Consider the following 27,692-nt stretch of genomic DNA (forward strand, 5'->3'; position numbering starts at 1 on the left):
TCGGGCTGCAGGCGGGGGGACACCCTGAACCGGTTGCCAGCCAATCGCAGGGCACACAGAGACGAACAACCATCATACATATAGATAGATAGATACCACTATCACTCTCACTACAAACCTCCACAAACATCGAATTTAAAATAGTTTGTATGTGATAGGAGGCGGCTGGGTAGCACGTCCGCATCACAGTTAGGAGGGTGCGGGTTCGATTCCACCTCCGGCCCTCCCTGTGTGGAGTTTGCATGTTCTCCCCGTGTCCGCGTGGGTTTTCTCCGGGCACTCCGGTTTCCTCCCACATCCCAAAAACATGCTTGATAGGCCGATTGAGCACTCCAAATTGTCCCTAGGTGTGAGTGTGAGTGCGAATGGTTGTTCGTCTCTGTGTGCCCTGCGATTGGTTGGCAACCAGTTCAGGCTGTCCCCTGCCTACTGCCCGATGACGGCTGGGATAGGCTCCAGCACGCCCGCAACCCCCGTGGGGACTAAGTGGTTCAGAAAATGGATGGATGGATTGTATGGAATAAGACATGGTGGTTATGATAGGGTTATTTTTAACCATGACGAATAAATAATATGCAATGTCTCCTCTTAAGGATTCAAGAAATTCGATCACTTATGGCATGAGTGACTTTCATAGTTATGTACAGAGGTCATGATCGTTTTTATGTATCTAGTATTTTACAAACCCTTCATTTTAATAGACATTACCTGTAAAAACACAAGTGACATGATGAACAAATTAATCTAAAATAGATTTTATTTGTAAACTACAGAGGTTTTGACGAATTATTTGAAAATCAAAAATACAAGTTGAACAGTAATGACCAACTGTAATTTCACACTTCCAATTATCCTATTTCACTTGAACGCACCACAAGTTCAACAACTTTACGAACAGAACACGCCCACAAATCTGACCTCACCTTCTTAGTAGCCAATAGGAGTGCCTTGACGCCATTACATTCGATAAATACGTGCTTGGTTGTCATGGACTGGAAAGAAGCCCCATGATTGTATCAAGTGATCAGGTTTCCACTTGTTTGGGAATTTAACCTTTTCCGTCGTGTGTTAAATGCCTGTTGGAGTGTGTGTGTGTGTGTGTGGGACTGGTGGGGATTGAATCGTTGGTAATCATGGGACTTCTTGTTTACAATATTCAGGCAACGTGCTAAGCTTTGTTCACGTTGAGGTTAGCTTGTACACAGTAACATTCTGGTGGGTACGAGAACCATCTTGTTTATTAAATTGGACTGTTACATACACCTTAGCAAAGCGACTTGAGAACTATTAAAAATGGTTCTTTTGACAAATGATCTAAACCTGTAGACTCGATGGTGACCTTCCAGACTTACTGTCTAGTCTCACTTCTTGAATGGATACTCGACACTGCTAACGTATTAATAGCTTGATATGACATGTTCTGTTGAAAGTAACACCGAACGGGAGCGTCATTCGGCACATCCTCCAGAATTTGTAGTTTTGTGTTTTTGCACTTCTGAAGCATGCCTTGCTGTTCTGTGAAGAAGTTGATGTGTGTTGGAAATCACGTGGCGAGTCTAACCTTACGCGTAAGCCCACTTCGCCAAATTCACACTTCAACATGCAACTCTTCAACCAAACCAAAATATGGATTCAAACCTGGAAATGTAGCGGTGGTTACCAAGACGACCCGATATGAGTTTGAACAGCAACGTTATCGCTATGCAGGACTCTCCGAGGAGGATCTGAAGCATCTGGTGAAACTTTATTCCGTGAGGCTAAAAGCCACTGAAATATTTCGATTTGGAATTTTTACATGACTTTGAATGTGTGTTTGCAGCTTGCTATGAAGGGTTCCAGCTACAGTGGCCTGCTGGAAAGACACAACATCCACATAAACAACGTGGAACATATTGTGAAAAGTCTACAGTAAGATGCTTGCAACACAAAGAGATAACCATAGCTATCCTACACTTGTCTCCCAAAATCACAGGTGTCAAACTCAAGGCCCGAGGGTCAGATCTGGCACACCAGATCCTTTTAAGTGGCCTGTGAATTATGTTTATCGATTTAATGATGGATGGCTGTTTCTTGTGGATATAACAAAATTGCACTTCACTTTGATTAGTTTTTGCATTTGATTGCGATATTGCAACTGTTACCCACCTTTAAAATCATTGCATTAATATTTGAGTTTTTTTTTTCCTGGCCTCTGGTTTTGAAATGTTTTTTGTGCATATGTAATATTTGGGTTCACAGTCATAACGGCCCGCTGAAGAAAACCGTTATGTGACATAAATGAGTTTGACACCCTTGAGCTAGATGTTATTTTTGCTTTGTGGTGCTACAGTAAATTTGTGAGATGTATTTGAACATGTGTTTTTAGGAAAGAAGGAATTGAAGTTAAAGTAGTGAAAAGGGGGCGATATGATTCCGAAGTAGTGAAATGGGCAGATGCCATTATATCTGCTGGAGGTAAGAATGGTTTGGTTGTGGTGTAAATGTTGGTAATCGACAGAAATATTGATTGAACAATGCTGAGCAATTAATCAAATTCAAATTGACATTACAATGTAGAAGACAGCAATCTTCACTCTGCAAAGGCTGCAATTTTGGGAGAAAAAAAATTGTTTAATTTGATTTGATTGTGAGCTTTTTCTTTTAACTATCTATAGGGGTGGAACAGTAGATATACCACTCTCTGATTGGTGAAACTTATTTGATTTACTTTTATTTTAGTGTAAGACTAACTTATAGAATGAAAAACAACTTTGGTTGTTTATTGTAATACAGGTTCATATATTGGTTGTATTTGTTAAATGTATACATGCACAAGAATACCTTGAAAAAAATAATCACATTGAGGGTGTGGGGGTGAAATATCGCAATTAGACTATTTTTCAAAATTTTTCAACCCTAATTTAAACTTTCCCTTAAGTTATCCTGGTCGAGTAAACAGAAAGGCCAAAAACAGTCAAATATACTAAGGTTTCAATCGACCATTAACTATAATACCGTGTTATGTAACTGCAGTTTGTTTTATTAGGTGATGGGACAATGCTACTTGTTGCCAGTAAGGTGTTGAGCAAGGACAAACCAGTTGTTGGAGTAAACACAGACCCTGAGAGGTACAATACAGCTCATCACAACACAGCCGTGTTTTACTTTAATTTTTCAACACCTACTATCAAAGTTAAAGACAATTACAACAATGTCTCATCTTGATAATCTCTTATGTTGTCTTACCCCTGGCTCCGTAATTTCTTTTTATAAATTCTTTGTATTTTGTTCTTTAATAAAGGTCAGAGGGTCATCTGTGCTTGCCTGTAAAGTACACTCGCAAATTCCCAGAGGCACTGGGGAAACTCTGCCGTGGTGAGTTCAGGTGCGTACTTACTCGCGTATATTTAGAGGCTTTGTGCATAATTTATTGTGAGATACAATCTTTTCACAACTATTTAAAGTTGATCCTTTGAATCATCTTTTACGTTGTGTGTAGAAAGGCTCTAGTCATCTTGAAATGTTGTTTCATTTTAGTTTTAACATTGTTACTGCACTTCACTACATTTCTTGTCACGGCCGCATTGTAGTCATAGTTAGCCTGTGGAGGGCCAATATGACTATGAACCCAAATTAATCCATAAACAGAGGGGTGTCAAACTCATTTTTTTCACGGGCCGCATTGTAGTCATAGCTTCTTTCAGACGGCCATTATGATTGTCATCCCAAATAAATGTATGAGCACCTCATTATATACAGTAAAAAGTACAAAACAAACTGGCAAATAACTCATTTTCAAATCAGACGAGTAAAAGCTGGTCAAATATATAAAAAAAGAGAATATTAAAAGTGAGGACAGTTTGCAATTCTAGTAATGACACATTAATTTGATGCCCAATTTGTCTTCGCGGGCCACATAAAATGATGTGGTGGGCCTTATCTGCCCCCCGGGCCTTGAGTTTGACACCTGTGCCTTATACAATATAGACTACACAACAAATTGATGAATAACTAGTTTTGAAAGCAGAGAATTGTAAATACTGTTCAAATATTTGAAAAAAGATAAACGGCATCAAAAATTACTAGCAATATCTCTATTTTTTAAAATGTTTTGGGGTGGTGGTCAAATATCAGGGTGAAACGAGATCTCCATTAGTTCAGAGTGCCTCAGTTAAAGTAAAATGCTTAAAAGTTTTTTTTTGTTTTTTTTTTTTACCTTGAGTATTTTGTGTGCAGTGTCAAGAAAAAGTCAAGCCAACCGCAGCAACAATTGTTCATCATATCCATGACTATAAAAGAGCCACCAACACAATGAGAAGGCCAACTTCAAAATAAACTTTACCTTACCAAATAATATATATACAGGGGGTCCTTGGTTTACGACGTTGATCCGTTCATACGCAGCGATGTAAACCGAATTTTGCTGTAAGTCAGAATCACAGTATAGTAATAAAAAGAGAAAACCATTCTTTACCTCTATTCCCATGGTTGGCTTGCACACTGGAAGGGGCGTTACAAGAGAGAGAGAGAGATGACGCAACAGTCCAAGTATACCGTACTAATGATGGGCAAATGAAGTTTCAAGATGATTCATGAACCTGTTGTGTTTATTTAGACCTCTAGATGGCACTCTTTGTTCACCAAAGAGCTGAAAGCCCACTGACTAGCCATTTCTTAAAACCCTCACTTTAAACCAACATTGCCATCTGGAGGAACCAAAGAATACAACAACTGGTTCATGAAGCTTCATTTTCCCATCACTATCGTATACCATGTGAGAGGGTAACGCTGTCTTCCGCGGTCCACAGCCTCTCTCGCAGTGTATTCTTCTGCCGCACGCACCAACTAGTTCCCACGAGTGTTGCGAATCTTAGGACGCCTTTACGACGCAAAACCGCTTAGGTCAAAAAAGGGCTTTAAATATATGAGATGAAATACAAAAAAAATATATAAAAAGTAATAAATGAGACGTGTGTCGTAAACACAAAACAGAGTAAATTGAGGACGTCGTAAACCGAGGACCCCCTGTATACATTAATCCCTTGGCACACTTTTATTTTGAAGATGTTTGAGGCAGCCTATTGTAGTGTAATGGCTGACTTTTTGTCAAGACTCTTTTTCTTTCTTTTTTTTTCCTATTATTTATGTTTTATTCATCCATCATTATCTGTACCGCTTGTCCGGGGGTGCGGCGTAGGCGTGTTGGAGCCCATCCTAGCCATCATTGGGCAGTAAGCGGGGGGGACACCCTGAATTTGTTGCCAGCAGGGCACACAGAAACGAACAACTATCCGCACTTGCATTCACACCTATGGGCAATTTGGAGTGCTCAATCAAGTTTTTGGGATATGGGAGGACCCGGAGTAAACTTGCGCAGGCACGAGGATAACATGAAAACTCCACATTGGGAATCAAACCCCCACCCTCTAAACTGTGAGGCGGACGTGCTAACCAGTGCCCCACTGTGCCGCCTATTATTATTACAATGTGTGCACAATTATTGGGTAAGTGACCATTTTGACCATATCATTTTCATGCGTATTTTCCAACTTTAGTTTGTTTAAACTTGAAGGCTTATTGGTTTTAAACATATCAAGTGAAGTGTATTTGAGTAATGAGGGAGGGTGCGGCCTAAGGTCAACACCCTATATCAAGGTGTGCATAATTATCAGGCAGCATCTTTTCTTTAGGGAACATGGGCCAAAAAGAGATTTAACTGATTCTGAAAAGTCAAAAATTGTGAAAAGTCTTTGAAAGGGATGCAGCACTGTTGAAATTGCCAAGATGTTGCGGCATGATCACCAAACCATCAAACGTTTTGCAGGGATGAGAATCCGCGGATTTCCGTGTTTTTTTTCCATCAAAAGTATTTTCATGAGTCGTGTAAATCCGTTGAGAATTTTTTTAATTTTTTTATATATATATATGGGGGAGCAACGTTAGCCTTGGCGACTCGCGAGCATCCCCCCGCCCGCCTCGGAAATCGGTATTCGAACAAAAAATTCGAGAGATTTTTTTGCTTCGGATGTCTGACAAACTTCGGTTGTTGAACCTCGCGAGATGAGCTGAGAGGACCCACATCCCAACTGACTCCGTTCGTGATTGCGTTCTCGTGACTCAGAGGATTGCATCAACTCTAATCATGCCTCCAAAGGAAGCAAGTGGGAGTAGTAAAGCCATCCTGAAACACAAAGACGCTCCTAAAGCAATGCGACAGTCAGCGCCTAGCGTGCTTCGGTTGCGCAATCAAACCATATTAAGCTCCCTGCGCACTGAGGTCCACTTAAATTTTGGAAAGTCCATTAGGACTTTAAAAATATTTTCTAAATTATAGCGACCGCTCTGTCACAATAATGCGACCAGCGCAGTGCAGTTGAGCGGTCGGCGGCGCGCTACGGTTGTGCGTTCGGCGGTGCGCTGCAGTTGCACGATTGGACAAAATTAAGCTCCCTGCGCACTGAGGTCCACTTAAATTTTGGTAAGTACATCAGGACTTTAAAAATATTTTCTAAATTTCAGCGACGGCTGTCACAATAATGCGACCAGCGTGGTGCAGTTGCGTGGTCGGCGACGCGCCACGGTTGCGCGTTCGGCGGTGCACTGCAGTTGCACGATCAGACAAAAATGTGCAAATGAAAAAAGGCGTCCTTTTTTTTGTTTGTTTGCTTGGAACGGAGTAATTTTTTTCCCATTATCTGTAAAGGGAAAACATAATTCAGAATTCGAACGATTCACTTCTCACTGGAACAGATTATGGTCGAAAACCGAGGCGATCACTCTCTCCCTATCAATCTCTCTCGCTCTCTCTCTCTGTTGCATAACACTTCTGCACAGTAACAGTTGCCTAATAATTGTGCACACAGCCAAAAGCCAAAACCTCAGTTTTACTTTATGAAATAATCAGATTGAAGTTTATTAACATTTTGGATTGACTGTGGTCACTTTAGTTGTTCAATCATAAAATTAGTCCTCAAAAAATACAAATTCCGAATAATTGTGCACACGGAGTTGTATTTAGTAGTACTCGTAGGGAGGGCCAGAGGTGGAATAGAACCAACACGCTCCAAACTATGAGGCAGATGTGCTAACCAGTGTGCCACAATGCCGCCCTATTTTGCTCAGGTTTTATTTCTTTTTCTTCTAGACTTGTTGGGGTGTATACATTGGCGTCACAGACTGTTGCCACCAATGTCAACAGCTCAACGTTGACCCGAAATAACCTTCAATTGCTAATTAAATGCTTTAATAAAATTAAAACAATTAGAAAAACAACTATACTGACATTATTTTTTCTAATAATCACCCAGCCCTAAAATGCTTCATTAAAAATTCAATAGATATTTATACAAGGGAAGAAATGTGTGCTCACCTTCTCTGTACCACTTTCAGGTGGCAGTGGCGACAAAGGATTCGACTTCACCTTGAAGGCACTGGAATAAATCCCACTCCGCTAGACCTGCATGAACAGCAGCTGAGCCTGGAGCAACACAGCCAGGCCCATCGCATCACCACCATGGACCACCAGCAGAGTAGGTCTTTGTCTGCATTCTGTGCCCCAAACTAACTACTTGGTCTTAGAATAAATGTGTCCCCTTGTCAATTTGGGTTGGCTCACAGGGACCGGAGTACTGAATGAAAGCGTCTCCAAGCCCAGTCTTCTTCCCGTCCGGAGCCTGAATGAAATCTTCATCGGAGAATCTCTGTCCTCCAGGTACTGCTGGCATTGAAATGCGACCCACTAGCGTTTCTGCTGCATTGATCATCTTGGCTACCTGCATGGTCTTTGAATTACTTGCTGGTTCTTCAGGGCGTCATACTATGAGATCTCAGTCGATGATGGTCCATGGGAAAAGCAGAAGAGTTCAGGGCTCAGCATTTGCACAGGAACAGGATCCAAAGCCTGGTAAATCACAAACTTGTGTGCGTGTGTATGTTTTTTTGTGTTAAAAAAAACTCATCAGAAGTCGTTTTCTATGGCCTTGTTGAACTTGTCCTGTGCCTGAGAATTTGTGGCAGCAAGTCTGATGACACAACCACAATATCCATCGTCAAACTGCGTGCACATATGGACACCATTTGTTTAATCATGGTATTTATGTGACAACCAAAAGAACACTGCATGTAGGCACAGGCTGTCTTGAATTTGAATGTGCTGTGAAATGTAATACCTGTCGAGGCATTCTGTGAAATATAATTTGACAGGGTTCACAATTTTATCAACAGTTCAGCTTACAGAATTGGAGTTTTTATTCCTTTTTGAAGATGTATTTTTCTCCCATTTCTGTCTACAGGTCATATAACATCAACAAACTTGCTGAACAAGCGGTGAATGAGATCCTAACAATAGGTACCTTATCACTTTGTTAAGGGAAGTGAACACAAACATTTTCTTTACAATATTGATATATAGGGCGGCTTGGTGGCGCACTGGGTAGCACATCCGCCTCACAGTTAGGAGGGTGCGGGTTCTATTCCACCTCTGACCCTCCCTGTGTGGAGTTTGCATGTTCTCCCCGTGTCCGCTTGGGTTTTATCCGGGCACTCCGGTTTCCTCCCACATCCCAAAAACATGCTTGGTAGGCCGATTGAAGACTCTAAATTGTCCCTAGGTATGAGAGCGAGTGCAGATGGTTGTTCGTCTCTGTGTGCCCTGCGATTAGCTGGCAACCGTTTCAGGGTGTCCCCCGCCTACTGCCCGATGACGGCTGGGCTAGGCTCCAGCATGCCCGCGACCCCCGTGGGGACAAAGCGGTTCAGAAAATGGATGGATGGATATTGATATATATCCGATCTAGGACCACATAAGTACACAGACTTTTTCGGACTAAAAGTCGCTCCGGAATATAGGTCGCATCAGCCATAAAATGCACAATAACGTGAAAAAAAAACACAAGTCGCTCCGGAGTATAGGTCGCATTTTAGGGGAAATGTATTCAACAAAATCCAACTCCAAGAACAGATACGAACAAGCAACAACAGGCTAAACGATAGGTATACTAATGTGACATAAACACAAACGAAGAGCTGAGAACAGGCCTAATGTAACATTCAGAGTTATTCTAATGACTATTAGATAAATAACACGTTTATAAAACCATCTGTGTCACTCCAAATCATTAAATCCATCGATCAAATTCCTCGTCGCGTGTGCGCGGCTGACGTCAGTCTCGTCGGTATTCCACAGATCTAGTACCGTAATTTTCGTAAAGTCGTGGTTTTTGTCATAGTTTGGGTGGGGGTATATATATAAGTATAAGTCGCCATACTTAGGAGCGACTTACAAATTTTCAAAATTCAAAAATCCGCGATGTAGTGAAACCGCGATGTAGCAAGGGATTACTGTAATTTGAATTGCAAGTGATGTCACCCGGCGGTTGTTTACATAAAGGCCAAAGGATTCAATCACGAGATGACAAAGGGCCCCACGTACTACCGGCATCATTAGCGGCTTTGTTTGTAAGTGACACAGAGGACGAAGAGTTTGAAGGTGTTAATGATTTGGAGTGACACAGAAGATTTGAAAGACTATTATGGCTTTTACGCACGCCCGGTCCGACTCGACGGAGCTCTCTTTCACCTCCGTGTATACCGTAATTTTCGGACTATAAATCGCTCCGGAGTATAAGTCACACCAGCCATAAAATGCACAATAAAGTGAAAATAAAACATATATGTCGCACCGGAGTATAAATCGCACTTTTGGGGCAAATTTATTTGTCAAAATCCAACACCAAAAACAGACATGAACCAGCAACAACAGGCTAAATGATACGGTATGCTACCGTGACATATACACAAACGAGGAGCTGAGAACGGGCCTGACGTAACATTCAGTTATTCAAGTAAGTATTACATAAATAAGACGTTTATCAAACCATCTGTGTCACTCCAATTCATTAAATCCAGGTGGAAAAAAGCTCCGTCGAGTCGGATCGGGCGTGCATAAAAGCCATAATAGTTTTTCAAACCTTCTGTGTCACTCCAGATCATTAAATCCTTCAAACTCTTCGTCCTCTGTGTCACTTACAAACAAAGCCGCTAATGATGCCGGTAGTACATGGGGACCTTCGTCATCCCGTGATCGAATCTTTGTCCTTTATGTAAACAACCGCCGCGCCGCTGACGTCACTTGAAATTCAAATTACAGCAATCCCTTCCTACATAGTGGTTGGTTTATCGTGTTTTTTATTTTTTTTATTTTGAAACTTCGTGAAAAAATTCACATATAAATCGCTCCTCAGTATAAGTCGAAAACTAAGAAAAATAACGCGATTTATAGTCCGAAAATTACAGCAGATGCGGGTTGCATACCGGCAAAATAATCTGATCTGATTTTGATTTGCTGTAGTGTGATACTTGCCTATTATTGTCAAGAACATACATGTATCTGAGTTGACTTCCCCTTTCAGTAAACCACCAGCATCTTAGCTGATTAGTAACATCTCTTTTTTTAGGAAAATGTCAAACGGGCCTTGCTATTCCACTAAACCCTGAATTTATTGACAAAGGTAAGTTCATAAAACACCATCATTGGTTTTTGTTTTGGTTTTTAACACTGTTATATTTGTGATCAGTTACTGACAGGTACAATGAGTCATTGGTGTTCAGTCCAGAGGACAGACGCTTATTCTTCAGCATCCGAGAGCCAATCGTAAACAGAGTGTTTTCAAGCAGCCGGCAGAGAGGCTTCGCCAGCAAGTCTGTCCCTGACACTTGTCTGCTTCCTCAGTCCAAGTGCTCTCTCTCTGAACTTTGCTCTCCCCTTAGGGTGTGCGTTCGCTCTCGGTGCTGGGACGCCTGCATGGTGGTGGACGGAGGTAGCTCATTTGAGTTCAATGACGGTGCCATTGCAACAATTAGCATGAGTGAGGACGATCAACTCCGCACAGTTGTTCTGGATAACTGAGGGAAGTCCAAAGCACATAAGACTGGCTTCTCCTAAGATGTGTAAAGCATTACAGAACCATGTGACTGGTAGATGATAAAGGGCTTCTTTTTTTTTTTTTTTTTTACAGGTATTAAAAAAAAAAAAGGGGCGAGGCAATTTCTACCTCTTGCCCTGTTAATTTTTGTCTTTATCCAACTTATAATTAGGTGATGCAATACTTGACTGAATCAACACCAAAATAATTAAAGCGAATGTGACATTCAGCCACTTGCAGGTCTCATCTGCACATGTGAGAATCAAGTGTATAAAAGGAGGCTACCACACAAATGGCTTTGAATGATAGTATAAAGCGTGCAGGTGTTGATGGAAAAAAATATAAGCCTTAAATAACTGCACTCTGTCCCATGCTTAAGAATCATATTTTCGAAGAATTGGAGACCCCTGTTCAATCAATCAAGCAAACAGATAAAAGATGGACCAAAATGACAATTCTTTTGACCATATTTAGAAATAGACAGGCAATATGACAAGCAAACGAACAGCGAGTGAAACCCAATGCAATCAATCTGACAGAAATAATTTACTGCCAGTATTTGAACCATATTTTTCATGTTTTATTTAAAATATCAGCTTTTTACATTGACCCCATTCAAGGTTGGTTGCTGAAGAAATTTCCTCACTCATAATGCACCGCAGGATCCAGAGATCTGCAAGTGGCCTATTGTGTTTGTGATGTTCCTATTTCCTCTATTCAAGTTTTTATTGGGCAAGGGAAAACAGATTTGTTTGAAGATATTTTTGTAGTTGTACTAGTATCAAATAAGATTCAAAACCAAACATTGCACGAAAGGGAGCCTTTAAAACCAAGAGAGACCTTTTGCTCCTTGTCTTAGGTCAACTGCTAAGTATAAAAAGCAATAAAATGTGAATTGATTCCAAGATTGAGTGTTGATATATTGAAGATGCATTTAAATATGAGGGCTTGTACAGAAGTATTATGTCATTATACTGTGATATGCAATGTGCCATGGAGACTTTCTACCGTAATTTTCCGACTATAAGTCGCTCCGGAATATAAGTATGCAGACGACACGACTTTCATCGGACTGAACCGGGACGGTGATGAGACTGCGTACAGACAGGAGGTGGAGCGGCTGGTCCACTGGTGCAGCCAAAATCACCTGGAGCTGAACCCGCTCAAGACCGTGGAGATGACAGTGGATTTCTGGCGAGATCCTTCACCACTTTCACCCCTTACTATCTGCAGTAATACCATACTCTCCTCAGACACCTTCAAGTTCCTAGGTACCACAATCTCACGGGACCTGAAATGAACCGGCCACATAGACTCTGTCCGGAAGAAGGCCCAGCAGAGGCTGTACTTCCTGAGACTGCTCAAGAAGTTAAACCTGCCGCGGGAGCTGCTGAAGACTTTCTACACTGCCATCATCCAGTCTGTCCTCTGCACCTCCATCACTGTCTGGTTTGGATCAGCCTCCAAAGACAAGCACAGACTGCAACGGACAATCAGGACTGCAGAAAAGATCATTGGAATCAACCTCCCATCTATCCAAGACTTGTACCTGTCCAGGACCAGGAAGTGCGCAAGCAACATCTCTATGGACCCTTCTCACCCAAGTTACAGTCTGTTTGAACTACTCCCCTCCGGACGGCGTTCTAGAGCTCTCTACGCCAAAACCAGCAGACACAGAGACAGCTTCTTCCCCCAGGCTGTTGCTCTGATGAACTCACACCACTCTTAGAGTCTCAGAGTCATTGCTGTGCAATAACATCCTGCTCTCCACACCCTTTTGGATTGTCTACACTGCCTGCACTGTGTCTTCTCTGCATCCATTGCAGCCTGGTCATCCTGGAAGAGGGACCCTCCCATCTGTGGTCTCTTCTCAAGGTTTCTCACTTCCCCTAGTCGGAGATTTGAGTTTTTCCTTGCCCTCATGGGAGTTTAAGACCAGGGGATGGCTGAGAATATTGTCATTGTATTGTCATTTTCACATGTCCTGAGTGTTGTTAGTCACCTAAATGTTGAACAGAGACTGTGATGTAACGAAGTCAAATTCCTTGTTTGGCACGCTCAAACATGGCAAATAAATTCTTCTTGAATCTTGAAGTCGCACCAGTCATAAAATGCACAATAAGGTGAAAAAAAAAAAAGTCGCATCGGAGTATAAGTCGCACTTTTGGGGCAAAGGTATTTGTCAAAATCCAACACCAAAACCAGACATGAACCAGCAACAACAGGCTAAATGATACAGTATGCTAACGTGACATATACACAAACGAGGAGCTGAGAACGGGCCCGAGTAACATTCAGAGTTATTCAAATAAGTATTACATAAATAACACGTTTATCAAACCATTTGTGTCTCTCCAATTTATTAAATCCATCGATTGTCCTATATGTAAACAATGCTGCGTATGCGTTGCATATTCTGACGTGGGACTCATAAGTAGCATTTCTAGTTATTCCAAATAACTATCATATTACAACATTATCAAACCATCTGTGTCACTCCAAATCATTAAATCCATCAATCAAATTCCTCGTCCTTTGTCAACGCTGCGCGTGCGCCGCACAGATCTAGTATAAAACTATATTGTAGCGTTGACAAAGTACCAGGAAAGACGTGGGTTTATGTAACAACATTATCATGCCATCTGTGTCACTTCTAATCATTCAATCCATTTTTCAAATTCCTCGTCCTTTATGTCAACAACGCCGCGCCACACAGATCTAGTATATAACTATATTGTAGTGTTAACAAAGTACCAGGAAAGACGTGGGTTTGGGAAACGGCTCTTTATTTAACAAAACAAGAGTTCAACGAGCCAACAACTACTGAACTGTAACGATAAAAACACATACAAGTTGCTACACGAAATAAAATATATCAAATAACTATAACATCAATAAATTTTTCAAACCTTGCGTCACTCCAAATCATTAAATCCTTCAAACGTGGGGCCCTTCGTCATCTTTGTCATCTCGTGATCAAATCCTTTGTCCTTATGTAAACAACCGCCGCGCTGCTGTCACTTGCAGTTCAAATGACAGCAATCCCTTGCTACATCGCGGTTTCACTACATCGCGGATTTTTGAATTTTGAAAATTTGTGAAAAAAATTCACATACAAGTCGCCCCCGCCACCCAAACTATGAAAAAAAAACGCGACTTATAGTCAGAAAATTACGGTATGTTAATGCGTTCTTCATTGTCAAATGGTTCTGTAACACAGGCCCTGTTTCATTCAACGAACAGCATTCTGCTGTATTACTATATCTGATACAATAAAGGTAAGATTGGTGCTTAATCTTAAACTGCTGGACAACCTTTCTTCTTAGTGCATATACAGAAAAACAAGCACTCGCCAATGGCAGACTTGTTTGAAATGAAGAGCAATTTAAGGTTTTTGGCACTATTTTTTAATCAACATATGGAAGACATGTTTGCTTCAAGTCGATTTTAATACTACAAACAGGAAATGTACATAGAAAAATACAATTAGGTCTAACCTGATGGCCTTGTGGAAAATACCTACTGTAGAAACGTGGCTCAACTATGAACATCTGAAACACTTTAGGTGTTTAGAATATATTGACTTGGACCATGGATACCAACAAACTCATTTCCTACATGTCTTTTGGGGTCAAATAGAAAAAAAAAACTATAACTTGAACCTCAGTCGAGTTTTCCTGTTCCACATGCTGTAGCCGCCAACGGTCTCCAGGACGCTGGCAGGCGTGGGTCGGGCGACAGCAGAGAAAGGCAACGAGTTAATACAAATGCCGGGGTTTTCCTTCCTCAATGAGGACAAGTGGCTGTCATTTACTAGGCCAAAAACCTCCAGGTATTGCAGTTTGGGGAATGTCTTCCTGAGGTCACTGCAAACACAACTCAAGTTATTTGGACTGCCTGTTTAAAACCAGAGCTATGTGTACGGCAGCTGGAACACACGTGAGTGAGGCAATGTGAATGTTGTAGCAGCGGCTCAAAGACAGATGGTGCAGATGTTTGAGCTCAGACAGCACAGGGAAGCAGTTAGCCATCAGCTGAGTGCTGTCACTGGAAAGGAAAAACATGAGGCAACACAAAGAACGAGCCCTGTACCCCTACAACTTAAGGGACTATGCTACACCGTCACCAAATATACTTTTCCAAGGACAAGATGAAAGTTGCGACAACAAAAGCTGAAATGTTAACTTCCTGTTATATACCGTATTTTCCGGACTAAAAGGCGCACCTTCAAAGAATGGCTCATTTTAAAACTTTGACCATATATAAGGCGCACTGGATTATAAGGCGCATAAAATAGAAGCTATATTGCAACAAACTGCGGTTGACTAGGGTTGCGATATGCATCCACTAGCCAATAACCAATGGGCCCTCTGTAAACAATCGCGTTTCTCAAACTATCCTATAAAATGATCAGAACTGACTAAATTTCGATCTAACACCTTGGTACTGCTTACCTATGTTTTCCTTCCATATAGATGCGTAAATTTACTCGAAACATTAACAGAGCAGCCGATTTTGACATGAAATAGCCTCGTGTGTATAGCAGTTATCACTATAGCATTAGCCACCCTCAAACTCTCATGAGCCTCAGCAAAGTGTAAACAATCGCATTTCTCAAACGAGGGCTTAAAAAATGATCAGAACTGACTAAAGTTCGATCTAGCACCTTGGTACTGCTTACCTATGTTTCACTTCCGTATCGATCCGTAAATGTACTCGAAACATTAACAGAGCAGCCTATTTTGACATGAAATAGCCTCGTGCGTATAGTAGCTATCACTATAGCATTAGCCACCCGCAAACTCCCATGAGCCTCAGCTCGCAGACTCCCATGAGCCTCAGCAAAGTGTAAACATTTTTGACATAAAATAGCCCCACGGGTACAACAGTGACGCGCCCTGACCACGGTTGCCGTAATGCTGGTAAGCGATGCGACCTTGTAATTTACTAGTTGTACTTAAAACATACTGAAAATTTTGGCAGAGCACTGTGTACAACCAGTATGGATCAACAAATTCATAAATTGATGCATATATAAGGCGCACCGGACTATAAGGCGCACTGTCGGCTTTTGAGAAAATTTTAGGTTTTTTGGTGGACCTTATAGTCTGGAAAATACGGTACTTTTATTGCCAAGTATTTTTGAAGGGGACTGCATTTCAAGTCTCATCTGAAAGGTTCCAAATGAAAATAGAAAATGATTATTTTGCAATTATTGTCAAGAACAGGCCACACTTGAGTGTTTGATGTTCTTGACAAGTGCACATAGAGGAATACTGCAAATATTTGGTGTGAAGGCATGAATACAAACATACCTCAAATCTAGTGTATGAATATCAGGACATCTTGTAACCAAGGCTTTCACATCTAGAAAGAGAGAAAACAGTCATTTCAGTGAAAGCTACTATCACCTACTTGCTGTAATACTGTATTCGCAGAGTTCAAGTGCAAATTTGTCATTGCTCATAAATGCTCACATTTAATACTTTACATCACCACACTGCTCCCCAGTCCAAAGCGTGCACAACAAGAACACCCAGTACTTTTTAGCGGAGGGAAACCTCTAAAACAGACAGGACAAGCCATTCTCTAAGAACAGTGTGGCCTAACCCTAGCCTTAAAGGTCCCAAGTCTTGTGAAAATAAAAAGAAAACAAAATAAGAAAAGAAATTCAATAAGGATGCAAAGATGATGCTTATTCTCAGTTTGAACGCATACAAAGCTAAAATTCTGTAAAGGTTCAGGTAAATGCCGCAGAATAAAAACCAAGAGGCTTGAATTTTATTTACTACAAGGTCATTTTGTGCTTGACAAAAAGAATAGAATGTTCAAGATAAATTGTTGGTAGTTTTGAGTCTTGGTAATAGAAATGCTAAGTTTTAAATTCAATTAATTGTTCATATTGTGTGTATATTTCTTAATATTTGATCTCCCTTGTAAACGTGACAAAAAGCATAAAATATCAAATTACATAACAGTTTAAAATTTAAAGATCTCCCCTACTCACCATCTAGTGTGAGGCCATCTCTGTATCCGCTGAGGTTGAGGTGTGTAATGTTGGAGCTGACATGATTTACCACACTCTTCACATGATTGTTATTGAAGTGGCACCACGATATGTTCAACTGTTCTATTCTGTCAAAAGGAGTCGACAAATGGAAATGAAGATAGTCCGTTCTAAGGGGTGTGAGTGAAGAAAAAAAAAAAGTTGCAAGAATGGACCTGGTGCAGGATTGTAGCATGTGGCCGAGGGGCTCAGCAGAGAAGTCGGAGCAGCCGCTGAGGTTGAGCTCCCGTAAACGCCAATTCTGGGCCAGACTACTGCAAGAGGAATTCAAGTGTTAATGTGACAATATCACCAGCATATGAATGACTATGGACCTACATAGACATTTCAAGTGTCAGATGTGCTTTTTAGGGAACGATCAATAATCAGTCGGGCCAATTATCGCTGTTGAATTTTAACGAGTATTGGCATCTTATTTAATTTGAAGGCCAATAAGGCAGGTGTCTCAAGCTCGCTGGCCCGCAGGACGATAATTTGCGGCCCCCAACTCAATATGAAAGTTTAATGTTCGTGCGGCCCGTGAGTTTGATACAAATCGCATTTTTCATTGATGTGTGCAGAGCTGAACAAACCAACCAATCACGGCGGGGTATATTGCTCTCGGGGGCGAGACATCGACGGGCTTATTGCGAATCGTTGTCATTAGCCCGGACCGCGGAAATTGCTGCTCAGCGGGAGAGAAAAAGAAGCGGAAAAGACGCATCAGCAAAACACTGAAACTGAAACGCAACAGTGACATCGTGTGGACTTATATGTTACACAGCCCCAAACATGTATTTTTCAAAGAGAAAGGCTGGTGATGAGCGTAGACAATTTCAGGAAAAGTGGGAAGAGCAATATTTCTTTGTTTAGCACAGGGGCATCCCAACATGTCTTATTTGCACAGAGAAAGTTGCAGTGCACAAAGAATACAATTTGAAAAACATTACACAACTAGACATGCTGAGGAACATGCAAAATACCAGGAAGATGAGCGAGCCAAGTACGTACAAGGTACGTTGGCTGAGCAGGGGAAACATATTGAAGAGATTTTTTTGAGTTGAGAGCGGAAGTGAAAGCCTTCATGGAGAAAGATGGGGTTGCTGTTCCTGTGCTAAGTGATCCTAAATGGCTCATGAACTTAGCTTTTTTGGTTGATATCACACAGGAGCTTAATGTACTGAACAAGAAATTACAAGGCCAGGGGCAACTTGTCAGTGCTGCCTATGACGTGAGAGCATTCTCTGCAAAACTGATGTTATGGAAAGCCCAGCTTTCTCAGACAAACCTTTGCCATTTCCCAGCATGCAAGGCACTCGTGGATGCAGGCACACCATTCAGTGGATGTCATTTTGAAGCTACAGGAGGAATTTGATCACAGATTTGTAGACTTTAAGACGCACAGAGACACATTTCAAATTTTTGCAGACCCCTTCTCCTTTGATGTGCAAGATGCCCCCCTGTGCTTCAAATGGAGCTCATTGACCTGCAGTGCAACTCTGAACTAAAAGCCAAGTTCAGGGAGGTGAGTGGAAAAGCAGACAAGCTCGGGCAATTTTTGAGAGAATTGCCCCCCAGCTTCCCTGAGCTTTCCCAAATGTTCAAGCGGACCATGTGTCTTTTCGGGAGCACATACTTGTGCGAAAACCTCTTCTCTAGCTTGAACTTCAATAAGTCCAAGTACAGGTCCAGACTTACTGATGAGCATCTTCAAGCCCTACTGAGGGTCTCAACTGCTTCCTCCCTTAAGCCAAATGTGGCTCAGTTATGCGAGAGGTTGCGCTGCCAGATCTCTAGCAGCAAGAAGTAGGCAGAAGAAGCCATGTTCACAACAGTTTATGTTCAATATTCCATTCATGTTCAGACAGTTAAATGTTAAAGAACTGTTAATACAGACATTTGAATCTGAATAATAATCATTAATTTCTCTAGTCAGCAACTATGTGTGCTTTCTTCAGTCTTCTATATCTGCTGTATTATTAATTTATTATTTCCATTTTATTTATTTCAGATTGATTTTTTTCTTATGAATTTGTTAACATTTTTCATCCTATTTTGTGTTAAAAAATAAAAATAAAGACATTTGATAACATTGCAATGTTTTCATAAGAGCTTTTCTTGTGGAAAACATGATGCGGCCTCGCCTCACCCAGACTCAACCTCCAGCGCCCCCCGGTAAATTGACTTTGAGACCCCTGCAATAAGGCATCTATTTAAAAGTGGATTAATGTCAGGGAATTATTAATTTTTTTAAAGTTTCACTTAATTTTATCCAAGATGTTGCAGACCACTGAAACTCAGCACAATTTTGTTTAAAAATTAAAACAAAACTTCGTCACACACACATCTAGGTGTGGTGAAATTTGTCCTCTGCATTTAACCCATCCCCACTTGATTTTGATCCATCCCCTGGGGGAGAGGGGAGCAGTGAGCAGCAGCGGTGCCGTGGTCGGGAATCATTTGGTGATCTAACCCCCCAATTTCAACCCTTAATGCTGAGTGCTGAGCAGGGAGGCAATGGGTTCCATTTTTATAGTCTTTGGTATGACCCGGCCGGGGTTTGAAACCACAACCTTCCAGTCTCAGGGCGGACACTCTACTACTAGGCCACTGAGCTGTCCCCAAAAATGTGATTTATACTACAATTGTCGGACTACAAGTCGCCTTTTTTTTTTTTTTTTTTTTAGTTTGGGTGGGTTTTAGTTAGTTGGGGGATTTATAATGAGGAGCGACTTATGTGAATTTTTTTCACAAATTTTCAAAAAAAAAAAAAAAAGAAAAAGGGACCCCCCGAGAAAATTGCAAAAGCAAGGAATTGCTGTAATTTGAATTTCGAGTGATGTCAGTGACGAAGCAGTTGTTTACATAAAGGACAAAGATTCGATCACGGGTTGACGAAGATGACGAAGGGCCCCACGTACTACCGGCATCATGAGCGGCTTTGTTTGTAAGTGACACGGAGGATGAAGAGTTTGAAGGATTTAATGATTTGGAGTGACACAGAAGGTTTGAAAAACTATTATGGCTTTTACGCACGCCCGGTCCCTCTCGACGGGAGCTCTCTTTCACCTCCGTGGACGGAAGCGGGGGCCGGCGCTCGGCCGGGTGGCTGTCCAGGGACGGTAGATGGGGCTCGGACATGGCTTTTACGCGCGCCCGGTCATACTCTACGGAGCTTTCTTTCACCTCCGTGGATGGAAGTTGGGGGCTGGCGCTCGGCCTAGTGGCTGTCCGGGGACGGTGGATGGGGCTCAGACATGGCTTTTACGCACGCTCGGTCCTATTCTATGGAGCTCTCTTCCTCCGTGGCTGGATGTTCAGTAGTTGTTGCCTCGTTGAACTCTTGTTTTGTTAAATAAAGAGCCGTTTACCAGACCCACGTCTTTGCTTGTACTTTGTTAACGCTACAATATAGTTATATACTAGATCTGTGGAATAACGACGAGGCTGACGTCAGGGCGCACGCGCGGCTTTGTTGACAAAGGACGAGGGATTTGATCGATGGATTTAATGATTTGGAGTGACACATGGTTTGATAATATTGTTGTAATATGATAGTCATTTGAAATATACTTTATATATTGTTATATGGGTCTGTGGAATAATTTGAAATGCAAATCATGATGAGTCCGACTGCGCGCGTACGCGACATTATTTACATAAAGGACGATCTATTAATTTAACGAATTGGAGTGACACAGATGGCTTTGTAAACATGTTATTTATGTAATAGTTATTAGAATAACTCTGAATGTTACGTCAGGCCAGTTCTCAGCTCTTCGTTTGTGTTTATGTCACGTTAGCATACCTAACGTTTAGCCTGTTGTTGCTCGTTCATGTCTGTTCTTGGTGTTGGATTTTGGCAATTATTGTGCATTTTATGGCTGGTGCGACTTATAGTCCGAAAATTACGGTACTCCGGCGTGACCTCTTTATTATGCATATTATGGCTGATGAGACGTATACTCCGGAGCGACTTATAGTCCGGAAAATACAGTATTTACATAACAGGATGTCACTTTCATTTTTGTACTGGCAAATCTTTGTTGATTCCAAAAGTTTGGGATGTGTACACATTTTGGGTTGTTTTTGGTTTTCACCTGATGTAAGCAGCATGATATAGGTCACTTGAAATAATCACCTTGAGCAAATTTTACTTTCATCCATTTTATGGTTACAGTATCCTTTAAAGTTTTGTTTTTTTACAACTTTAGGCTATTGTTACCTGCAAACACAGAAGAGTGCAGTGAGGAGAGAACTAACCTGATAATGTTGTCAGAGAGCTGCAGGCCTTCCAGACTAAGACACTCTATCAGATTACAGCTACAGATGATGCTCTCAAGGATGGGCGTGGTGATGATTGAGCTAGAAAGGTCCATTTCAGCAACCTGCAGTGTGCTAACGTGGCAAAAATGCGGCAACGCTTTTACAAATATAAACAACTATAGGACAATAACAGCAGACATATACACACACACACGCGTACGGTATCTCACAGAAGTGACTTACATTTACATTACACATCTATGTGAGGCGGCTCTTTAGCACCCCCTCCTAGCGGCTTCCTGGAGCTTTTGCAAAAATGTGTGAAAATGGAAAAAGATGGGCGATATATATATATATATATATATATATATATATATATATATATATATATATATATATATATATTTTTTTTTTTTTAGATGGCAAACATGACACAAACATTCTTATGCTGTAAAAATGCCTGGGATGAGTCGTGTGACGTGACCAATATTGAACAGACAGCTCTGCTATGCAGGTACATGAACTCTAATGGGCCGCAGGAAGAAATGATTGTATTGATACCATTGAAGGGCCAAACACGGGGGGAGGACGTCTGTGAGGCTGTGCTGTTGTGTTTAAATGACAGAGCTACACACTGGCCACCTGATTTCAGTCGCTACAGACGGCGCACCGAGTAGGAGAGGGTCGCAGAAGGGGTTTGTGACTTCACTCCAGAAAGACATTTATTCATGAATGTTCATTTTGTATTTGTAACCTACTTAGTTAGTAGGCATACAGCTTATGTATTGACAGTCTATGTTGCCTTATAAAAGGCTTTTAGATTTTGACCGCTCCAGACAGGTATGGTTTTTGGTTATTTTGGCCCAATATGGCTCTTTGGACATTTTGGGTTGCCGACCCCTTGTATCGGGGAAGGAAAAAAAATCTCTACATAAAGACTACCCAGATAACATTACCACACCCTGAAACTGAACTTCAGAAAAATGGCCAAGATGATCCAGTGGTTCAACAGATGATAAGTACCCTTAACACACATCCAGGCCCTACTAAACAAGCTGAGGGTAAAAGTGAAGGACTGGTCAAGAATGTCTCCAGACCATAATACAATTGGGCAACCTCAAAAAGACTCTAACTTAAGCAGCCTTGAGCTGTAAAGGAGGAGAATCTACCAAGTGGCAACATAAGAATCTTGGGTGAAGTCAGTGCACAAAAAGTATCAAGGCAGAGCTGAAAATATTTGTCCATTCATTCATTCATTTTTTGTACCGCTTGTACCCATGGGGGTTGTGGGCATGCTGGAGCCTATTCCAGCAGTCATCGAGCAGCAGGTGGGGGAAATCGGTTGCCAGTCAATTGCAGGGTACACAGAGATGAACAACCACCCGCACTCACACCTACTGGCAATTTGGAATGCCCAATCAGTCTACCATGCACGTTTTTGGGATGTGAGGGAAAACCGGACTTCTCGGAGAAAACCCACGCAGGCACAGGGAGAACCTGCAAACTCCACGCAGGGAGGGCCACAGATGGAATCGAACCCGCAGCCTCCGAACTGTGAGGTGGATATGCTAACCAGTGCGTCACCGTGCCGCTGGAAAATATTTGTGACGACACAAAATCTTGACACTTTAGGCCCTATTTGGACATTTTCATTTAATTGTGTACCGTTCTCACGTTCGTTGCCAGTAACGGATACAAATCGCTATACATTTAATTATTTTGAGAGCAATAAATTTACAGTTATGCAAGCTGTGAGTGATTTAATTTAGTCAATTATTTTTTTCCAAACCAGAATCTTATCTAAATACTACTCAACTCCTGTATTTATGGGGGTATGTGTGTATACATGTTTTTTTTTTTGGCTGATAGTTCAGATACGACAAAAATTCTGGTCACCAATTAATTAAAAATTACACAATGAATAAATGTTTTAATTTTTGGGGCTCATAACGGTTTCAACAAGAGATGATATTCAGACAATATTTTTTCTCTCGCTTTCTCTGTTTTATGACTGATTGACTTTCTAGCAAATCTGGCAACTCACTAAACACTGACAGACAAGTCACATTAATGTCTAAACTCACCATGTGCCCTTTAGGTGAAGGTTGTTTATGAAAGAGCGAGGGCATCGTAACCTGCGCACCCCCGTCTTGAACACCTGCTGCAGTGCTAAACCCATACTGGTCACCCCCTCCAGGTCCACACTTTGCCAAAGTGACTCATCAAACCTGAAAAACACACACACGGAAAAGTGAGACCATCAGCTGCAAGGATGCAAGTTTTTGGTTTTAATCATTAAGTGTCTAGTTAAAATTCATAGAATTATTCTAAGCCACTGCAATATTATTACTGTATTTTCCACACCATAAGGTGCTTCGTGTTAAAAGGTGCAGACTCAATTCTTGGGGCTTTTCTGTATTTAATCTGCACATAGGGTGCATCGCATGCCATGACTTACGAGAAAGAAAAAAAAAACGTCACAGGAGCAAGTGTGTTCGGTTGTACTTTATTCTACTGTTTAACCATGTACTCACGTTATTGTTAAATCGATATTCATACGGAAATCCGTCCAAGTCCTCATCTTCTGTATCCAAATTAAACAATTGGGCAAGTTCACTATTAAAAGTGCCAAGTTCCTTCTCGTCTTTGTCACGTTGCTCTTCTGCAATGATCCTGGCTTTCCAGAAAGCTCAAATTGTGCCTCGTAAGCATGTCTCGTTGTCTAGGATGCCATTCTAGAGGGTTCTAATGCTGTTTTCTTTGCACAAACGATACTATTTACTTATCAATTTATCTGATTGGTTTACCGCCCCGATTTATGTAAAACATAATGTCCTCTGATTGGTTCATCGGGTCTACCTATTACGCCTGTATATCACGTCTGTGTGCCACACAGAACAACTTTACAGATTTGCACGGTAGTATTTATTTATCAATGGCGGCGGAGGTACGTACTCTACGTTTTACGTCCAATCACTACGCTGTCATCATTCTCTTAATGAGATTCTCTCCTCAATTCTCCAATTTTCAACATGTTATTCTTGTTTATTACTGGTAAACCTTTGGTATTTTTTTTTAATATAACAAAAGAGTGCGAGAAAAAGAAACAGGAAGAGGAGGGGCAGAGAGAAGCTTGCAACAGCCATAAAGTAACTGTGTTTTGTTGTAAAGAAACACGAGTTTACACAATCTATATATATATATATATAAATCTTTAAATATCTATATGCGCGCGCGCACACACACACACACACACACACACACACACACACACACACACACACACACACACACACACACACACACACACACACACACACACACACACACACACACACACACACACACACACACACACACACACACACACACACACACACACACACACACACACACACACACACACACACACACACACACACACACACACACACACACACACACACACACACACACACACACACACACACACACACACACACACACACACACACACACACACACACACACACACACACACACACACACACACACACACACACACACACACACACACCGTTTCTACTTACAAACCCGACCGCGGAACCAATTAAGTTCGTAGAGAACAATTAAGTAGAGGTACCACTGTGTGTGCATGTGTATATATATATATATATATATATATATATATAGATATAAGTACCCCAATATATATATATATATATATATAGAGAGAGAGAGAGAGAGATATAGATAGATATATAGATATATAGAGATATATATAGAGAGATATAGAGAGAGATATAGAGAGATAGACAGATATATAGATAGAGAGAGAGAGAGAGATAGAGAGAGTTCCAAGAAACAGTTATCGACTACTTACGCCAAACGATGCCAGCGCCTGCAAATAACAGATGTCTTGAGGAGGTCCTGCAGAGGTAGGAAGAAGAGGATCTGGAGGATCAACTCGTCTGGAAGGTGGTCCCATGAAATGCCTGCAGGATATAAAAGACATGATTAAGACAAAGTATTTTCTTACTTCTTCGCGGGGTTATTTTATTTTACAAAATTTAAAAAAAAATTCAATAACAAAAAATAAAAACTGAACGTATATTTCGCGTAACAAAACTAACTGTACACATAATTTAGCGAACCTGTCCCATGTTTCTGTCTGTCAATTAATGTAATACATTAGCTTGTTAGATTGAATTTAAATGTGGTTATTTCTGTATTATACTTCAAGGTTGTTGGCCGGAAGAAGGCATGTTGAACAGTTGTTAGCACCTGTGGTCCTTGTATACTGTGTGAAAAAATGAAGTCATCTAGCAACAGTCAATAAAATACCGCCACCAAGTGACATTGTTGTGTTTGCGGCAGAATGGCTTTGCTGTTTTTTAATCACCAAAATGTGGGGGTCAAGTTAGGAACGTCGTGACCCTGTTAATCCGTAAAGAGACCAATCCTAACGCCAAAACAGTCCAACCAATTGCGATCTTGTGAGTGGTAAAAAGATAAGGAGAGGGCGCCCAGACCATCGACCATATCCTCCGAGCGTGCCCTTTATCATGCAGCCGGAACAACGCTGACTTGCTGAATCTGAATCAGAACACCCTAGAATGGTTGGCTGTTTGGCGTGACAAGCTATGATGATGAACAAAAGGTTACTCTAGACACTTGGGTTATATCATAGAAAAGATATGTATCAAAAAATATACTACACACCGCATGATGTAATACCACACAACAAGAATTTAAGTTGCAAATCCACTTTTGAAGTTGGCAATGTGGCAAATAAGGAATGGAAAGAGAGACTGTCCTTGCTTTATGCTAGCTTTATTGGTGCCCATTTGACATTCATTCCAACCTGGTCGTTGTGATTAACCCGCCCCCCATCTGCCCCTTCTTAAAGTTTCTTATTTTTTCTTAGATGTTTTTGGGGAGTTTTTCCATGTCCCTCTTTGGGGTTAATATCACGGAATGTCATTAATATTTGTCAACTGAGAACGAATAAAGCCTATTGAGACTCTTTTGTGATTAAGAGGGGATAATTAAAAAAAGTATTCTACTTGATTTTATTCTCTTGGTTAAAGTGATATGCGCCAACACAGTGAGGCACTGTACATGTCCACCTCATAGTTCAGAGGTGCAGGGTTCAATTATGGCTCTAGCCTTACCGTGTGGACTTTGCGTGTTCTCCCCGTGCTTGCATGGATTTCCATCTGCGACTCCGGTTTCCTCCCACATTCCAAAAACATACATGATAGGCTGACTGATCACTCCAAATTGTTCATAGGTGTGACTGTGAATGCTTGTTCTGTCTATATGTGCCCTGCAATAGGCTGGCAACCAGTTCAGGGTGTACGTCTACCGCTCAAAATCTGCTGGGATAGGGTCCAGATGCCCACGACCCTCAGATAAGAAATATGGAAGATGACCGAATTGTGAAAAGTGAACATTCCGATGCTATTATAACCCGGGTTCTTACCAGATATTGATTCTGTCCTCTTCCTTGATCGTTTGGAAATTACAAAAGGGGATCCGTCATTCTCTTTGCCTTTACTAGGAGAATGTTGCCGTTTGTGCCCAGGTGACCACTGTTGAATGAGGTCCGTTGGAGTGCATTCAGTGTCCAGGCCCTCAGTCAAGTCGTCTTGCCACTTGTGCTTGCTGCTACTCTTGGCTCCGGACAACATGGAGCCTTGGACACCGAAGCAAAACACATCCTGCAGAGGCACGCTGGGTGGAAGGCAATTGAAAAAATGAGCACTTTTATGATGTTAATACGATCGAGTTTGACAACATTTCATTCGTTTTTTTTATTACGATCTGTGGGCAATGCTTTGGAAGAGGACATATTCCTGCAAGATAGGTTTGCCCGCCATATTGAGACAAAACTTTGACCGCGCAAATTCGGAAAAACTCGTTTTATGCACGAAGACACGCGTGCATAAACCTTTCTGGTAGAGTTGCAGTCATAACGAAACTATTTGCACTTTTTTCCCACTAACATAAGAGCTACTCTATTAGAGAAACGGTAGATTGAGCGGGAGGCTCACCAAAAACAAAGCGCGGTCCGCTCAAGGCAATGGGTAAATCTGGTTAAATTTGCAATTTTAGAGGGACATATTGCACAAATCATTTTGAATATTGAAAACTTGTAAACCATTCAGTTGCTATGCATTAAAGCAATAGCCATTCGGGAACCAGAATACCACCGAGATAGCAGAGTTTCGTTTCACGAGGGGTGGAATGCCCAAAACCTGTTTAAAATCAAGCACAAATAAATATAATCATACCTGTCTCCTGGCATCACCTCCGTTTCAGGTAGGAAAAGGTGCTAAAACTAGAAAACAGCATGTACTGGAGATCACCACGACAATCTTTTTCTGCAGCCGTCCAACTTGGATGGTTTTAAACTGGCCGCCAACTGCAGGGCGCCTTACGCTATTACGTCACTTACCACGCGCCTATTAAACATCCGTTCTGATACAGGTTAAACG

At 41.4% G+C, this 27,692-nt stretch overlaps 2 protein-coding genes across 7 annotated transcripts; one reads left to right on the forward strand and one right to left on the reverse strand.

The window, feature by feature from the left end:
- The first annotated feature begins 951 nt into the window (after nucleotides 1-951).
- Nucleotides 952-11,806, forward strand: nadk2 (NAD kinase 2, mitochondrial). 6 transcript variants are annotated; one of them, XM_085926610.1, is made up of 14 exons: nucleotides 952-1,215; nucleotides 1,502-1,568; nucleotides 1,651-1,736; nucleotides 1,820-1,908; nucleotides 2,366-2,454; nucleotides 3,026-3,107; nucleotides 3,281-3,364; nucleotides 7,369-7,508; nucleotides 7,597-7,690; nucleotides 7,787-7,882; nucleotides 8,271-8,326; nucleotides 10,434-10,487; nucleotides 10,554-10,677; nucleotides 10,747-11,806. In XM_085926610.1, exons 4-14 carry the CDS (start codon nucleotides 1,826-1,828, stop codon nucleotides 10,883-10,885), a joined length of 1,041 nt encoding a protein of 346 aa, XP_085782736.1. In that variant the 5' UTR covers nucleotides 952-1,215; nucleotides 1,502-1,568; nucleotides 1,651-1,736; nucleotides 1,820-1,825; the 3' UTR covers nucleotides 10,886-11,806. The 6 variants fall into 6 exon arrangements, with proteins under 6 accessions (XP_085782736.1, XP_085782733.1, XP_085782732.1 ...); XM_085926609.1 differs by having other exon boundaries at nucleotides 980-1,028; XM_085926607.1 differs by having other exon boundaries at nucleotides 952-1,736.
- A 2,476-nt stretch (nucleotides 11,807-14,282) lies between these two features.
- Nucleotides 14,283-27,657, reverse strand: skp2 (S-phase kinase-associated protein 2, E3 ubiquitin protein ligase). Its single transcript, XM_085926939.1, has 10 exons — nucleotides 27,489-27,657; nucleotides 26,678-26,928; nucleotides 25,076-25,187; nucleotides 23,298-23,441; nucleotides 21,211-21,345; nucleotides 17,124-17,222; nucleotides 16,909-17,036; nucleotides 16,217-16,268; nucleotides 14,841-14,948; nucleotides 14,283-14,767 (listed from the first exon to the last, which is right to left on the reverse strand). The coding sequence occupies exons 1-10, from the start codon at nucleotides 27,500-27,502 to the stop codon at nucleotides 14,551-14,553; spliced, it is 1,260 nt and encodes a 419-aa protein (XP_085783065.1). The 5' UTR covers nucleotides 27,503-27,657; the 3' UTR covers nucleotides 14,283-14,550.
- Nucleotides 27,658-27,692: the final 35 nt, after the last annotated feature.

The sequence above is a fragment of the Syngnathus leptorhynchus genome, chromosome 12 (genome assembly GCF_054491065.1).
Source record: "Syngnathus leptorhynchus isolate UIUO chromosome 12, UIUO_Slep, whole genome shotgun sequence".
Taxonomy (NCBI): Eukaryota; Metazoa; Chordata; class Actinopteri; order Syngnathiformes; family Syngnathidae; genus Syngnathus; species Syngnathus leptorhynchus.

Bases quoted from the DNA above. Each gene is read 5' to 3' on its own strand.
- skp2 (XM_085926939.1), bottom strand. The intron at 17,223-21,210 runs GTTAGTTCTCTC...TTCCTCTTGCAG, and splicing joins CTCTCTGACAACATTATCAG to TAGTCTGGCCCAGAATTGGC. The intron at 14,768-14,840 runs GTGTGTTCCAGC...TTGTGTTTGCAG, and splicing joins ATTCACATTGCCTCACTCAC to TGACCTCAGGAAGACATTCC.
- nadk2 (XM_085926605.1), top strand. From the start codon at position 1,503: ATGCCTTGCTGTTCTGTGAAGAAGTTGATGTGTGTTGGAAATCACGTG. The intron at 1,909-2,365 runs GTAAGATGCTTG...ATGTGTTTTTAG, and splicing joins CATATTGTGAAAAGTCTACA to GAAAGAAGGAATTGAAGTTA. The intron at 3,365-7,368 runs GTGCGTACTTAC...TACCACTTTCAG, and splicing joins CTCTGCCGTGGTGAGTTCAG to GTGGCAGTGGCGACAAAGGA.